A 16,241-nucleotide genomic window follows, 5' to 3' on the forward strand; every position below is an offset into this window, starting at 1 on the left:
CTGGTGTTAACCTCAGGGTGCTGTGTTTCACTCTTCCCTCTCAGAGAATATGTTGTAAAGTTACTACGCATTCTGTCTTTGGTCAGCTTACGTGTGCGAGTGGGATTTGAATTCACAGCCTTCAGATCAAAAACACGTCTTATTTGGGGCTTTATCCACTGAGCTACGGCCATCACTACAAAAAGTAAATATCAAGCATTGGCTTAAATGACTTGAATTGAGGAAATGTATCTTGTTTTGAGCGTTTTTCCCCCATTTGGACTTTTGTCCTGATCTGACCAAGATTTATTTGCCTGTTTAATGACATTTCAGACTAGTTATAAGTAAAACTGCCAATGGGATAAGAAAATTACCTGAAATAAGGATGAAATGTGTTGGAACGAGTCCGAAACATCTCAGAAAAAGTTAAATAATCTAGATCAAATGCTCAACTAAATCTTAACTGGACAAAACAGCCCAAATTATTAAACTCAAATTGAGGCATTTAAACTAATCCAGTTAATTACTTTTTGAAGTGATCTTAAAAGCCTTTATATGTAAGAAATCTGAATAAAATTGTGTACATCCATAAAGTTACCAAAAAGTATTTCACGTGAACTTCTGTGGTCAACTGGTTAAATTGCAGGGCATTAAAAGTCAGTGAGCCTGTGAGATTTTCCCGTGGCATGTAGCATTTGTGTGGTTATAAATTAATAATAATGAATAAATAAAAAAGAATGGTTTAAAATATGCTACACACATTACACATTTCAGCAACTAGTGAGGATTTCAACCCACAACCTATAGATGGCCAACCCCCAACCGGGAGCAACCAACCCCCCCTGAAATTAACCCTATCATGCCAGTGGAGCGTGCTGTGGCGGGGCACTCGACCCGCGAGCCACAAAGGGGACTTAGACATAGTTTAATAATTATTGCCAAATGTGTGTTACTTTTTCCTATCCTTGCCTGGGCATGAATCTTTATTTCCTGTACAAAATGTGCCCGATAACCCGCAGTGTAGAAGAAAAAACCCACTCAAATCTAGATCCACTCAGCAAAACCAATCATAGACCGTTATCGTTGCTTGTTGTATCCACTGGAAGAAGTCAAGGCACAGAACTGAGTTGCATCTTTTTACTGTCATGTTGTCCATCTTTTGTGGTCCTGTGTGTTAAAGCGGACATTGTAACGCCCTCTAGTGGCAGTGATGATACGCCGTCCAGCTTAGTTGTTGCATCACCCCAAGCTAAAGAAGGCTACTTGGCAAAAAAACAAACCAAAAAAACTACTTGTGTGGTAAAGCGATATGCATTTTAGTTGGCAAATGTACCTAATACAGAGATAGTGACTTCATTCTTTTTTATATAATAATTTTCACACAACACTGGTGATGGACCTGTGGATTGACCAATATAAAATCATCTAAAATACAGCAGGCTAGAGCTGATACCGTCAATAGCCTACTGGAGAAAATAAATGCGTAAGAGATTGTTTACGCGTATAAAATCTTAGCAGCCGTGTTCATACTGGTCGACCCACATAGAGAACTGCAGTGTGAACTCCTGAGCTGAAGTGACTCTAACACATGACTTTGGTGAGCCTGAACAGAGAAACATCTTCATAATAAATACCATTGTTTACGCCGCATGTGATGTAGTGTCAGAAACAATGTGGACGCCAGGTGCATTGACTTTTTTTCCACAGACGAGTCATTTGTGTCTGTATTGTCTTTTTCCGGTAACGTCCTTATCGATGAACTAAAAGCGAAGGTGACTACAGAGCACTTAAATGAAAACATTGGCATCGAGTCATTTGGCTGAATCCACGAGAGTAAAAGTTTAAAAAATAAAGACAAATAATACAAAAAAAGTAACTACAAGATCTCCATTTGGCAATATAGAAAGGCTTTTGCAGTCTTTACATTTGGTTTATATACAGTGGTGAGTTGAGCGTGTCTCCCTTTTTTTCATCCGAAACACAATCACGTAAAAAAAGAAGAATCGATATCAGCATTTAAAAAAAAAAAAAGAAGAGTGATACTGAAAGTGAACTGAGGAAGGCATAGTGTCAGGAAACAGGAAGTGGAGTTGGATGGGACAGATCAGTTGAGGAACTGTGTGTATCCCTCCGCGCCGGTCACAATGACGTCCATCCAGATGCGCATGGCCTCGGCAGAAGGGGCCACCATGTAGTACAGTCTGTCGTGGGTCTTTACGCAGAACGTCAGGGAGGGGTTCGGGCTCTGTGGGACGGAAACGCAGACAAACCAGTGAATGGGGATGGCACGAGACTGTAGTCAAAAGAGCAGTGGAATAAACCATGCATTTCACATTCAAGAACAAGCTTTGATTAAACAAAAGGAGGGTTTTTAGCGAAAGAACTACAGTTTTGTGCAGCCTGAGTTTGTGAAGCTAAAACTCGCATGATTTCCTGATCTTTATATATTCCTACAAAGGTTTGCAACATGTGCCTGTGTGATCAGTGCTGCCTGTTCCTCCTCTGAACCCTCACACGCGCCTCTTTACTCCCAACTTTCCCCCTCTGTTGTGTGACATTGGAAGTGACAAGTGAAATCAAAAGGTTCATAGTTGATCAGAGCCGCACAGTTGAGTCAGCGCCGTCACTTCGACACATGCAGCGCTGCGGAGGCTTTATGATGAGAAAGTGCCAAAGTTTTAAGTCGAGGCGGCAAAGGCAGCGATCAGCAGAGATCACAAGGAAGAGAACTACAGTAAAGGGCACAGGTTTTCAACAGATCTGAATAAAACTAGAGAAAAATAGACCAAATTGGTTTATCTGGAAATCGGAAAGAAACAACATCTAAGACACATGCATCATCTAGTTAAGGAGTAAATGAGTAAATGCTTCAATTCCACCAGGGGCTTCGACCTACTTACTAGCAGATACAGTAAGAAAAAACTGAACATAACCTGCATTTAGGCAAATACAGTACAGGTAACTAAATGTGTTTTATTATTTGTTTTTGTTTAAATGAGATTTAGAAAAATAAAAAAAGGTTCAGGGTGTACTCTGCATTAGTATAGCAGAGTCTATAGTATACTCTACCATTAGTATTTGTATAAAAGCACGCTCACAGGAGGGAAACTGTCAGGGACATCTGAATTAGACAGTAATGATATCTGATTGTGAAGAACATTTACATTTTTATTGAGTGAATTTAGTGTCTTTTGTTTGTATTAAACATTGTGCAATAGAAAATAGTGACCATGGCATGACGACAAATATTACTACTACTAGTACTACTACTACTACTGCTACTACTGCTACTACTATTACTACTTCTACTACTCAAAATTTTGTACCAAAAGTGTAAAGTATAAAATACTGTAATTATTATAACACCACTTAAATGTTGGTTAAATTTTAGCACAAAAACATGAAAAACAGGCAGGTCTTGACAAGGGATAATTAGCAACAGTAGGAAGCAGTGTTGCACTCAGAACGACTGTAAAGGCATTAGCCCTTAATTCTCCCAGATTTAGCTGGAGTAAAAAGTCATACTATTATTTTTGTAGCTGCTTCAAACAGACCACTGGGATGGACAGAGGGATCAGGTGGGATCAACTCACACATCCAGAGTAGATTTTAGTACTTAGTACATTTCCTTTACATGCATCATCCTTTCCTTTTTAACAAGCACACAGTGGGTTTACAACAAGGGCTTTTACAAACACAGTGGATACATACACTAGTGAGATTCAAGTTGAACACTCCCTTCTGTGACAGCGGCCGGACAAAGCAAAAAAAGAAAGTGCACAAGCAGAGAAGACAAATGTGCAGAAAGCATTAAAATAAAAAGAAGCAAAGCTAACAGTGGGGAGAGCGGGGGAGAAAGGGGAGGGGCGTACCTTGGTGGCACTTCGGAGGTGGTCGTAGTAAACCTCTTCAATGGCCTGAAAGTAGATCACGCCCTTCAACTTGGTCTCGTGTTTATCTGAAAAAAACACATATGTCAAACAGCGACATAACTGCAGGTGAGAGAAGAGCGTTTCACAAAAACGTCACACTGAATAAAGGATGAGCTTATTAGGGAACGAAGCCACACTTTGATCATGGCCAATTTATCGTTTTTGATGATGGATGGAAAAAGACAAGCACAGCACTTTTTGTCTGTTTTTAAAACCAATGGGGCTCTCATTGTATTTTCAGACTTGACTGCATTCTTACGCTGCTCTGGTAAATGATTGCAGTTTGTTTCATCAGCCTCTGCAGAACTGCAGTGAGGAACCGGTGGGGAACTCGACGCCCCTCTCTACCTCCAGGCACAAACACTCCACAAGCCAACTTAAGAGCAGTAGGTAGACACGCAGCACTTCATTTCGAGGAATAATAGTTTCCTTTAAACGCACAGCTATTATCCGCTAATGACCTGTTTAGCATTCAAACAGCCCCGTGTTTGCATCTCATTTGGTTGCGTGTAAATGAGCCAAACTAAAGCGGGGTTGGGGCCTGATTAGCCGCGGATTAGCAGCGCTCTTGACTCACGCTCGTCACCTCTGTTACACTTCACTCAAGGTCAAGAGACAAGGGCAAGCCGCTGCATCTCAATCAGCTCCTATGAGGACGGGCTGCAGAGCGCATTTCAACTAGCACCAAAGTAATCTCAGAACACCTCCTCGCCCTGGCTCGCTTTCAACAAGGTACGCTTTAAGCAGCTTTAAGCGGAACCTTCTGAGGACTTCAAAGGCCTGACAGCGAGTGTCCCAGCGCTCAGTGTGCAACATCAAATTACACCGGTGCACGCTTCACACACGAGGCGTTCAAGGTCTGGAGGACGCATGTTCCACTCACCGCTCAGACACACCACTTTTGACTGAAATATTAACAAGTTCAGCACTTTACACAGCGCCCTACAGACCAACACCTGTGCTTTGGTCTAGCAGCATATAGATCTATGTGGGAAAGTGTGATGGTTTGTTCATGCACGTCTGTTTACTTTTAAATAGAGCTACATTTCTTAGTCAAGTTCATTTGTTAGGGTTGTAAGATTCAACCACAGTAAATGCTTGGTGGTCTAATTATCATCATAAAACTGTATCACCTCTACATTTAATTTTCACCTTCCATATTAATGTCCTCACCAACATAGTAGGAGAAGGTCCGTTTGAGGCGATCAAAGACAAACCAGCGCTTCTTCCATGACTTGATCTTGCCGCCCATTTTGACCAGGTTGCCCTTGCACATCTTCTCCGTGACGATGACATGGTAACATGTCTCCACGTTGTGTCCGGACGACTCCACGTGCGAGCGCAGGTCAAACTCCTCTTTTCGGATGGGCAGGTATCGAGTCATGGGGCGAGCCTGGAGTTGGACCACACGGGGAAAAGTAAAAACACTGTGGGGCTATTGCGGAAGGACTACTGTGTCCAGCCATTCACATGTTATAGGAAACATGCTGATATTTGATCTCAAAGCATTGTACTGCCCAACACTCGCTTTATTCTAGTACATTTAAGGGGTTATTTATTAAGACAGGTGCTAAATAATGGGTACAAAAGGAAGAAAATTAATCTGCTGTTGCATCAAATTTACACTTTGATGTTGCCTGTACTACAGTATCAGGCATGCTACTAGCTTTGCACATGAGTAAACGCTTGGTAAATAACCCCTTAGTTTGTTATTAGAGGGATATTACATTTACTGTCTTTGAGGTGAGTTGAAGACACGTTTTCTGACCTGAACAAAGTTCTTGGACCTCATTTTGACCTCCTTCTCGATGAGCTGTTCCCGATGAAGAGTCTCGTCGTGAAGGCGCTTCTCTGCCTCCTCTCTCCTCCTCCTCTCCTCGTCCAGCAGCTGTCGTCGAGCAAGACTCTCCCGTTCCTAAGCACAATTGCTTTCATTACATGCTGTGGGATTTATATATAGATGTTCATGTTATAAGAAGCAAGGACTGACCACCTAACAAAAAAGCACAAATACAGAGAATATTAGCAATCTAAGACTGTCATAACAATGAAAAGCATCATTGAATCGTCCATTGCACATTGTTATCAGTGGATTTGCAAGGAAGTCATTCATCATTTCCTAATGATCTATTTGAATGGGGCTGCGATGTTGCGGACGTCCTTTTGAAATGTGACTCACTCGAGATTCAATAAGTCTGGCTTTTTCCAGTTGTGCCTCTTTCAGCATCTTCTCCATCTCTTCAATCTTTAGGACGTCCAGTCCTCCAACACTGCAGACAAAACAAAGAAATCATTTGCCTACATTTAGAATGAGTTCAAAGAGTGTGAGTATAATTGTTTTCATACTTTGCAACTATTCAGACAAATTGGTTCTCAAACTGGGGTGCTAAGGCTTGGAGAAATTTAAATGTATGCTTAAGTATGGCATTCAAGTTAGGTTTACATCAAGATCAGTCATAATTTAGTTCAATTTAGCTCCATTTTAGACCCTTCTTCCTTCTTAGACCCGTTTCAGTCCTGATTTTGGTTAAGGTAGTACTGTGAAAAGTTGAAGAACTGGACTACACATGTAAGTGCGAAGGTGGATGAATGAAAGAATGAATGCATAATTGTAAATGAATTATGTAGAACGGCCCAACCAGGGACAGGAGTCATATTAGATTTAGGGCTGGCCGATATTGATGAAAATCAATATCTCGATATTTTTGGGGGCTTTCTCGATTATGATGATGCAGCGATATTTGTCGCTTTGTCGCTGAAAAAGATAATTGTCCTATTTTTCCCCCTGGACAGAAAGGCCCCAGGAATTGAACCTGGAACCTTCTAGCTGTGAAGCACAAGCGCTAACCATTGTGCCACCGCCAAGCACACCGAGTTGAGTGCATTGGGACTGACTTTAACTACACCTGAATAAAAAGTAAACTGAAGTAAACAAAGTAGGAAAAGGAAAAAAAAAAGTTTGGGCAAAATGGAGCAGAAACTAAACTGATGGTACAAGCAAATAAACAATGCAGTATAATGTAGTATAGCGTCAGGTGATCCTGATGTCTTATTTGTTCGGAGGTCAAGCCTCAACATACCACGCTCTGTCAGTTTGCTTAAGCTGTTATTCAATAAACACATGACATCTGGACAGCTGCCAATGTGTGCACTTTTCTTAAAACTATGCAAGAAATGGAGTAATGTCCCCAAAAAACACTTACTCACAGACTTACTAGTAGCCTTCGTCGCCACTTAAACTTAAAAAAACAGATACTTAGTCATTTTTGCCTTCCTCCTGTGGTAGCTGTCAGTCAGCTCAGTGCCACATTCAAAATTACTGCTAATAGTTGTACAATTGGTCTCTGGGGAGCTGTAAAAAGCAGTTATGAGCCAAATACGCTGCTGCCCACGCTGTCAGTTTGACGCCACACAGAGCGATGCCACACGACCAGATGGCGCTAAATGAGCTGATGTTGGCACAAGGACGCAACCCCGGAGAGCAGAGGATTATCCCGCGTCAGATATGACTTTAATACATTGATCCAGCACATTATTATAACCACCGTCTAATATCGGGCATCAAATGACTGTGTCTGTGCACCCTTTTCCAGAACCTGTCCACACTTGATCCGCCATTAGAGTTACTGCAGCGCTGGGTTGAATTTACAAGTTTCGCTCAAGCAGGTATCAGGTATCGTTAACCAAGAACTTTCAAATAAAGTACTGGAACCCCCTCGAAAACCTGAAAGATGGATATACGAGTGAGCACACGGTTTGAGAGTGTAAGAGGGAGAGGCAGACATTGTAGGAAACAACACTAAAATGCAGCTAAATACTTTAAAATGTTTCTATACTGTTGGCCCTCTGAACTTTGAACTTGTGGCCGAGAATTTAAATGAAGTGTAGCTCCTGTTTGATGGGCTTTATTTCTGTACCTGGACCCATTGTCAGGTGAGCAGGCGGAGTTGTTTCCCGTGGAGATGCTGGTGTCCATGCTGTCTGAGCTCTCCAGGCTGAGCGTGTCGTAGGGCTGCTCGCGGGCTGCAGGCTGGTGGTGCAGGATGGAGTGGTGCAGCCCGTAGCTCTGCATGGGCGAGTACGAGGGCGAGGAGGGCGAGGGGCTGAGGAGCAGGGGCTGGGAGCCGTGGAGCGCCTCCCACTGGCACTGCGCCTCCACCGCGGCCCGCTGCTTCAGCTCGGCCAGACGCCGCCGCTGCTCCTCGATCACCTGCTGACCTGGAGACGGGGGTCACATGTCAGTGGGGTTGTTGGCAGCAGGTCACTACTTTACACGCATGCACAAACTGAACAGAGAGAGGCCAAGTCCTGCACCTCCAGTGGACCCCTTAGGTTATGACAGGGAGTTAGTGAGTTCTCTCAACTATTCATGAGGTTTAGTAATGATACTACAACCACTTTGATTTGGCAAAAGGCATCTTACAGATTTCTTCCTATTTCTCTCTGCTCCTAGTGATTTGTATATATAAAGTGTGGGTGTTTGGAGCATTCCATAGTAATAAATCAATGGATATTAAAATATGTAGATCACTTATTGACAATATAAAAGCTTTTGGATACTACAATTTCCCATGGCTCTTTTAGGCTGTTTTAGGCTGTTTATGTTAGTCTCTACACATTTGGCATAGCTTTAACAACAGTTCCCCTCATAATTTTATAGCCTCCTATTATATTCTACTGGTGAATATTCCCTCCACTGACACACGTCCACTAGAGGGAGCACGACAAATTGTTCCTCACATTGTTGCCAAGAGACAGGTAAACACAGCATCCCCCCCGGAGAAGCCAGTTCCACCACCACGAAACAAAACAACATGCACCACACATACAACAAGTATGTGCCCCTTCGAATAAATACATAAAGTTTAACAGCAGCTCAGAAACTTCACCACCACAACCTTGAGTCCTGGTAAACTGAACCGAAATCAATATCTGCTAAGGAGGAGCGCACTAACAGCTTCAGACATGCAATATTTATTCTCCTGCAGCCAGACTGTTCATAGAAGATTGACGAAGCGGAGAACGAGAGTGCACGATGCTCCTTCAGACAAAGGCAAGATGAAAAGGGTTTTATTAGAAAGAGGAGTTAATGACACACCAGAGAAGAGCAGGCGCAGACAGAAGGGCGATGGAGTCTGAAAACACACTAGCCAAGTGCCAAGTGAGGTAAACGTTAGCTTTGAAGGAGAAATCAATACAGGTAAGCTGCGAGTATGGCTTTACTTTCAAATTGAGCAGGATTTTTTGGTCTTGTGGCTACGCTGAAGATGTGTTATTGGATATTCCGTGCTCTTGGAAGTGAGTTCAGGCAACATACTTTAAAGCATTTTTTATTTTTTATTTTATTTTAACGTGCCAGCTTAAAAAAAAAAAAAAAAAAAAAACCTCCTCCCAAAACAGCAGTTATAAAAAATAGGAGTTAATGTCAATAGGTGTTAATGTCAGTCCTTGCCAGTAAATGAGATTAAACAGTGAGGAAAAGAGAGTGAATGAGCCGACGTGGATGCCCCTGGATCTGTCTACCTGCCAGTCTTCCCTCAGTGGAGGTCTGTGTGCAGGTCAGGGGCTCTGCGGGGCCGCAAGGCAGGAGACAGAGACAGACGTGAGCCAAGCCTCAAAACCACTCGCACTGATACAGTATGGGCAGCCCGACCCAGCACCCGTGGGTGGGAGCAGCAGACACTGTGACGCCGAGGTTTAGTCTGATCCATTTAGTGGGGCCCTAAAGCTTTGTGTTGCCACTTTCACAAACACCTCATTTAAATAAACAACACTTGCACAACTTAAACACTGAACATGTGGCCTACTCACTAAATGTGTAGCCTGTTTATTAGGTGAAGAAACGCAATGAGCATGTTTGTATTAGCTCTCAGTCATCCAAGAGTTACCCATTGTAGCAAACGCTTTACAAAGTTGTCAACTGGACTGGGTTGTTTGTGTGAGAACATAATAACCGCACATACGATAATCTCCTTCATGCTCATCTGTTCATCCAGACGACTTCAAATGACTTTGCTATTATACAGAGTGAGCACTTTCTCTTCGTCGCACACAATTTAAAACATGACGATGAAATGAACTGGCTGAAATGTATAGCAGTAGCAGCAGTGCCAAACTAATTATAGCAAAGGACATTTCAAAGCAGGTGAGCTACCTTTCTGCTGCAGAGCCAGCTGCCTCTTGGTCTCGATGTCCTGAAGAGTAGCTGCCAGGTTCCGAGGCAAACTGCCAGTGCTGTTCGCTGCCAGCAGGGGGCTCTGCTGGGTCAAAGAAGGAGAAACTGTCAGTTTCATCATTTACCTTAGATCTCCACATGACTCACTGTATAAAGCATGTACGGTAGAGGAGACCAGACTGTACCTTGGTGCTGGTGTTGCGTCCCAACGTGGCTGCACCGTGCAGCAGGGGAGAGGCCGAGCCCGATCCGCAGGTGTGGAGCGACTGTCCTGGATCACTGTCCAACTTGGAGCGAAACACCTGAAGAACAGAGTAAATATTAAACGCTGGTATTATAATGATTAAGCGCAGTAGAAGCACTGATGGCAGACTTAGCATCGTCGTCACACATGGAAACAACACACCTGCAGGAAACCATGTCACTTTTAGAATTAAGCAGTCAAACGCTTAGTTAAATGGAGCTTCAATCAGCTGCTGACTCCACTTTGTGAATAAAATAATCAAAGACTTTAAAGGGCACTTTGATCAGACTCACTTAACTAATCCTGCCTTTATGTTGCTACAGTAAGCTTCAAAGTCCTGACTTCAAAGTGTCAGACATTCACTTATTTCAAGTAACGACTGATGATTCGGCCGACTTCTGCCAAGAGCATTTCTCAATAAACACTTTATGAAAAGTTAGCAACACTTTTCATAAACTGTGGAGTGAATCAACCCAACAGTACATTCTCGAAAGACAGATTTGTGCTATAGGAAACATAAAGGGCAAAAATAACCACTTCACACAATAGGTACTGTAGCAGTGCTACACAGGTTAGGACCCGGGCATTTTTAGACGCATAAAAAGGCAAAACACTTGCTTACAACACAAACACGCCCACACACGCAGTGAAAGGTTGTCAGCTTGAGTGACAGAGCGATAGAATCTAACAGTAGGAAAGGGCAGACAGAGGCCAGTACCTGCAGTGCTGCTCTGCGACTGGACAGAGACTTGGCTGGAAGAGGAGGGGCCCCGAGCGCACTGGAGCCTGTCATCAGCTCCCTGTACCACTGCTCTAAATCTAACTGAGGGAGGCGCGGTCTAGAGGACTCTGACTGGTACTGCACAGTGTAGACAGTGAAAGAGCATGGACAGGAAGAAAAGGAAAAGACAAGATTAGAAAGCCAGTATCAGCCAGCCATTTCTAAGCAGCCTCAAAAGATGAAATTAATGTTTGAAATGACTACCTAAAATATGCACACAATATTACGGTTGTCAGCTGTATTCTCTCGATTGCCTAAAGCAGTTTTATCCTTATTATACATTTCTTTTAGTCCCATTCATGTTTCAACTGCGATGGCCCAATTCTGCCTTTTATGGTTTACTTAATTGGCATATTAATGGTTTATGAAAAGAAAAAGTTACTAAGGTTGTTGTATAAGTTATGGTCAAGGTCTTTTCCAAGTAGCTTTCCAAAGGTGCTCGTCATACAAAAGTTTGATGAGTGAAATTTGATTACGGGCTTGCCAAACAACTATGTAGCAAGTTATATAGATAAAGATACAGATGTTAGGAAAGAAATTTAAGCAAGAGGGATGGGAAAGCAAAAAAAACATAGCAGTTTAAACATCAGTGGGAAGAGGAGCAGGAGACAGGACACACACCTCTACAGAGAGAGAGAGGGAGGAGCCGTGGGGAGAAGGGCGGCACGGGTAGGCGGGGTCTACGGCTCCAGACTGCAGGGGCTGAGGCAGGCGCAGCGGGGAGGTAGGGGACGACTCCACTTTGGGCATCCCGTACATCTGGGATAACTGTCCCACCGTCACGTACTCCTTCAGCACGGGATGAAAGCAAGGCACAGGCGCAGAGACAGGGGAAGAGATGAGGCGACATGTGAGCGAGGCAACAGTAAAGGGGACGGGGGGAAACATCGCAACAACACACCGGGGCTCTGAAAGGGAAAACATGCAGCGTCACGGACACATGGAAGCGAAAACAACATGTGCAACGCTTCAACTTCATCTGTGTCAGGATGAAAGCAACACAGATGAGAGTGAGCTGCCGGCCACGCCAACTCAACAGCGTTTAAGACTATTGGGCACAACGAGAAGTTCAACAAGCTCTTCAAATTTTTACTTATTTTGTACGCTTTTTTTGGTATTGTTGAACTACTGTGACCAAGCAAATTGTCAAAGAGATTAATGAAGTTTCTCATTAAATAAATAAAAAGACCAAATTCACATTTTTCTAACTTTCTCTTTCACATGAGAAAACGGAATAATTCTATACATCTCTATAATCATTTGGAAAGGTCTTCTGCCAGCAATGCAAGAGATATAGTATGTTTAGGATAAATATAAAATACACATATATACGGTATATAGTTCTCCACAGATGTCACACGCTCATTTTTTTTATAATTTATTTTTAAGCTAAATTCACAGTCCAGCAGAGGAAGAGACAGAAGGGACACAGAGAAAAACTCATCAGAAATTTGGGTGTTTCCCATCTCGGTTCACTTCCTCAAAGCCTTAGCTCCTGGATTTCTCAGGAGCTACTCAATGAGTAGAAATGAGTAGAAAAAGCCAAAAGGTAACAGCTTACCGATATTTTTGTCCTCACTCTACTGGCAGCTGAGGAAAGAGCATGGGGATGGGAGACACCCAAAGTCATGAGAGACACACACAGGACGTGATTGTACCTCGCAGGGAACAGCTAACGCAGCGTCTATGGCAAATGTGTGACTGTGGGGCCGCCCGCTGTCGCTGTCACTGCTGCCGTACATCTTATGCACATCGGACAGCTTCAAGTACTCCTGAGCACCAGTCAAGAGCATGGTCAGACAGCACTTACTACTGTAATACCACGTGAGGCCACACAAAAGCCACAAGGCCAAACACAACACCGCAAAAGTGCAAAAACACAAGAGGGCTGAGTGGCAAACATCCAAAGCATCACAAGTGGCAGACACACACAAATGAGGACTGGGAGTCAGTGATGTAGTGTTAACTGAAACAACTTTAGACAGTGCGACGCAAGAGTTGGCTCTTACCACAAACTGTAGGGTTCAAGTGTTAAAAAGTGTCTACAGATGCTTAGTATTGAAATGAGTAAACACTGTGCGCTTGAAACAAGTTTTATACTACAGTAAGACTGTATATCAATTACAGCAATGCAGTGATTTGGCCAAATGTCTGGGAATATACTCCTTTGTATTTCAAATGACAATTGTCGATTCCAGAGTTTATATTTTGATAACAATAATTCATTGGATTTTTATACATTAATAACAAATAGCTTTAACTACCGTGGTTTATAAGATAAGATAAACCTTTATGAACATTAGCTGGATAGGCCTTTTAAATAAACCTGAGCTTAAACATAGCATGAAGGCTTTCCACTTCAGGCTCATTTAACAGTAACACACAAAAATCTCCCATTGTCCTGCTTGAATCTCCAAACTCACAATTATAACTTGATCCCTAATGGAGTTTACAAAACTTGGAAGGCGAATCAAAAGAAAAATCTGAACTGCATTAACACAATAGGTGTGTCAGCCCTTACTACATGTCTGTAACATGTCTACAGCCCATTGTGTCACACATATACAGTATTATGTACTGTATGTCTGTGGAGCAAATCAGCTCTTGAAGTCACTTTATCGAAAGGGAAAAAAGCAAAAGCACAGAAAGCAGAGGACCACACATTGACAGCCACAGTGCGACCGGGACAGTACGATGGTGACCCATACAGTAACATGTGCCTCATGCAGCGGTCCTGGCTGTTACCTCTGTGGGGCTGCTGGGGTACAGCTGACACAGAGGAAAAGGCAGAGAGTAGGAGCGAGAGGCCCGAGAGAGAGAGGGGGGGCGAGAGGAGCGCACGTCCTCCAGCAGGTCCAGCTCACTGATGTGCAGCGCCCCCTGCTGTACACAAGGACTTTCAATGACTACCTCAATAAAAGATAGCCCCTCACATAGTGACAGCACTGCCTACAGGTTTACAGGTTAAAGAATAGATAACAAACCAGCACAAGTACATTCTCGCATTACTTGTCAAATGTTAAATGACACACAAAGGTAAGTTAATGATGTCAGTCCTGTTACCACAGGGTCAGTTTGTTCAGTGGCTGGGGGTGTCTCACCTCTCTCATTGCAGTGGAGGACTTGGGGAAGCTCTTTCCTCCACTCAGGCCATGGTACCTCTTCTCCAGGGCAGAAAGTCTGTCTTTTTCCTGAATCATATCACAATTAATTTATAAATGTTTCTAAACCATTTGCTCTCTCTGTCTTTGAGTCCAAGTGTTTTACCTTCTGGAGCATCTGCAGAGTCAGCGCCCTGTCTTTGGCCAGTCGCTCACACTCCTGAGTGGCCTGTAGGCCCAGCTGACTGGCCTGGGTTTCCAGAGCAGACACTTTTTCCTAAAAAATAAAAAGAAAAAAAGAAAAAAGAAAACTTTATGTAAAACAGGTTGTTATGCAGTTATCTTATTATTACCTCACAGAGTATGAATGGTGGTGCGGGGAACTTTATTGAGACTATTACTATTTTAAAACAAAGACGTCTATCTCTGAGAAACACATTTGCCTGCAGCAGCCTGAGCTCCACACAGTCGGGCTGACTGTTGAATATGAGACTTGTCCCAGAGTGAGTTGTAGGGTCCTACCTTCCTCCTGGCCACAGTGCTGTGGTACTGACTCCTCTCCTGCTGCAGCTGCTGGCTCATGGTCTCTCTCTCCTCCTCCAGGCTGCTCTCGCGCTCCAGCTGCTGGAACTCCAGGTCCTCGAACTTTTTGGTTCCTGCTTCCAGCGCCTCACCTTCCTGAGGCCGCACACAAACCCACGTGTTACATCAGACTCAGGGCACAGACTAAAAGCATGTTTAGCCAAGCAGACAGCCATTAAGAACATGCTTCTACTGCTGCACACTTCTGATGGTTTGGATGTGAGAATTTTGCTGGTTTACATCCAATTCAATCAATCTAAATGTACAGGCATAAGTTTTGCTGCGTAAATGTTTTTCACACTTTTCTCCAAATAAAGCCACAATTAAAATCTAAATGTTCCGCTTACATCTACCCGTACAGATAAAACAGTTGCCATAAACTGCAAAAAGGAAGACACCAAATAATGAAAATGTATCATCTCTATTATTCACAATTCAGATAAATGCACAAGTTGTAAATTTCTTGTTTTGCCCTTCCTGGAAGTAGTTCTTTTATAGCATCACTGCTATGAACAGGCGGCATAAAACGAAGCCGATTTCTAAAAGAAAAGTCACAGGATGAGAGGGAGGGAGGTTAAAGAATGGATCTAGTCAGGGCTTATGTTAATTGATTAGTGAGCAGTTAAGAAATGATTACATGAGCTGCAATAACCCACAGACGATGCACATCAGAATCACACATGCAGTGCAGCATGACCATTTGGACCAGTAAACAGCAGCTGATAGGACTAGGGTTCGTGCTCCAGCAGGAGTGATTGCGTGGGGGGGGTCATAGTCATTGCAGCAACAGCACGTCTATGAGAGCTTCAGGAGACCGGGTGTGTCATGTGTGAGGAGCCATGTGCACTGGGCCCCTACTTAAGGTCAAAGGTTGCAGTAGCACTGTAAGGATAAAGGCATGTGCATAGAGCTGGCAAATGTACATGCTGTATACTAATGAAGCCAGGCTGACTGTAGCACACTAGAGCGCTGACACAATGCACGGTGATACACTGGGCTGGATATTTCTGTTCCTGGTCTTGTTATGTTGTAAGAGTAGATCTGTGTTTTGTAGGCACATATCGAGGACAGGGACAGTGAGCTTGGTGCTTTTGTTCGACTGACGAACCCACCCTTTTGAGCTGTTCCTGTAACTGTTCGCGCAGGGACTCGGGGCAGTTATGAAGCTGGCTCTTCAGCTCCACGTAGCCCTCCTGGAGGCTCTGCAGGGCCAGGCGCTCAGCCTCAACCTTAGCCCTCTCCTAGAACGACACAACACACACACGCGCACACACACAGGCACGCCAGAGGGATGGACGAGGAGAGAGAGAGAGAAACACACGGCTCAGTACACGCCATGCAAATACCAGGCTGCAGGTGTTAGCAACGTCACAGATGTATGCCACAGTAATGCGTCAAAAATAGCTTTACTAAAGCTTCCACCTCTATGCTAAAAAAAAACTCATTA

The 16,241-nt window shown here is 43.5% G+C and overlaps 1 protein-coding gene across 8 annotated transcripts in view; it reads right to left on the minus strand.

Moving 5' to 3' along the window:
• Window positions 1-808: 808 nt before the first annotated feature.
• Window positions 809-16,241, minus strand: part of phldb1b (pleckstrin homology-like domain, family B, member 1b) — a 58,126-nt gene continuing 42,693 nt past the window's right edge. For 3 of the 8 annotated variants that reach the window (XM_079555139.1, XM_079555143.1, XM_079555145.1), the window contains 17 exons: window positions 15,907-16,035; window positions 14,735-14,890; window positions 14,379-14,489; window positions 14,213-14,302; window positions 13,857-13,994; window positions 12,770-12,883; window positions 11,733-11,900; window positions 11,049-11,189; window positions 10,272-10,388; window positions 10,066-10,168; window positions 7,829-8,129; window positions 6,091-6,181; window positions 5,680-5,826; window positions 5,085-5,304; window positions 3,852-3,937; window positions 3,691-3,720; window positions 809-2,224 (listed from right to left, as the gene is read on the minus strand). In XM_079555139.1, the coding sequence (XP_079411265.1) occupies window positions 2,084-2,224; window positions 3,691-3,720; window positions 3,852-3,937; window positions 5,085-5,304; window positions 5,680-5,826; window positions 6,091-6,181; window positions 7,829-8,129; window positions 10,066-10,168; window positions 10,272-10,388; window positions 11,049-11,189; window positions 11,733-11,900; window positions 12,770-12,883; window positions 13,857-13,994; window positions 14,213-14,302; window positions 14,379-14,489; window positions 14,735-14,890; window positions 15,907-16,035 (2,283 nt within the window). In that variant the 3' untranslated portion in view covers window positions 809-2,083. The remainder of the gene's footprint in view (window positions 2,225-3,690; window positions 3,721-3,851; window positions 3,938-5,084; window positions 5,305-5,679; window positions 5,827-6,090; window positions 6,182-7,828; window positions 8,130-10,065; window positions 10,169-10,271; window positions 10,389-11,048; window positions 11,190-11,732; window positions 11,901-12,769; window positions 12,884-13,856; window positions 13,995-14,212; window positions 14,303-14,378; window positions 14,490-14,734; window positions 14,891-15,906; window positions 16,036-16,241) is intronic. The other 5 variants (XM_079555140.1, XM_079555141.1, XM_079555146.1 and 2 more) reach the window with 5 other exon arrangements.

Source organism: Gobius niger (genome assembly GCF_951799975.1).
Source record: "Gobius niger genome assembly, chromosome: 1".
Classification (NCBI taxonomy): domain Eukaryota; kingdom Metazoa; phylum Chordata; class Actinopteri; order Gobiiformes; family Gobiidae; genus Gobius; species Gobius niger.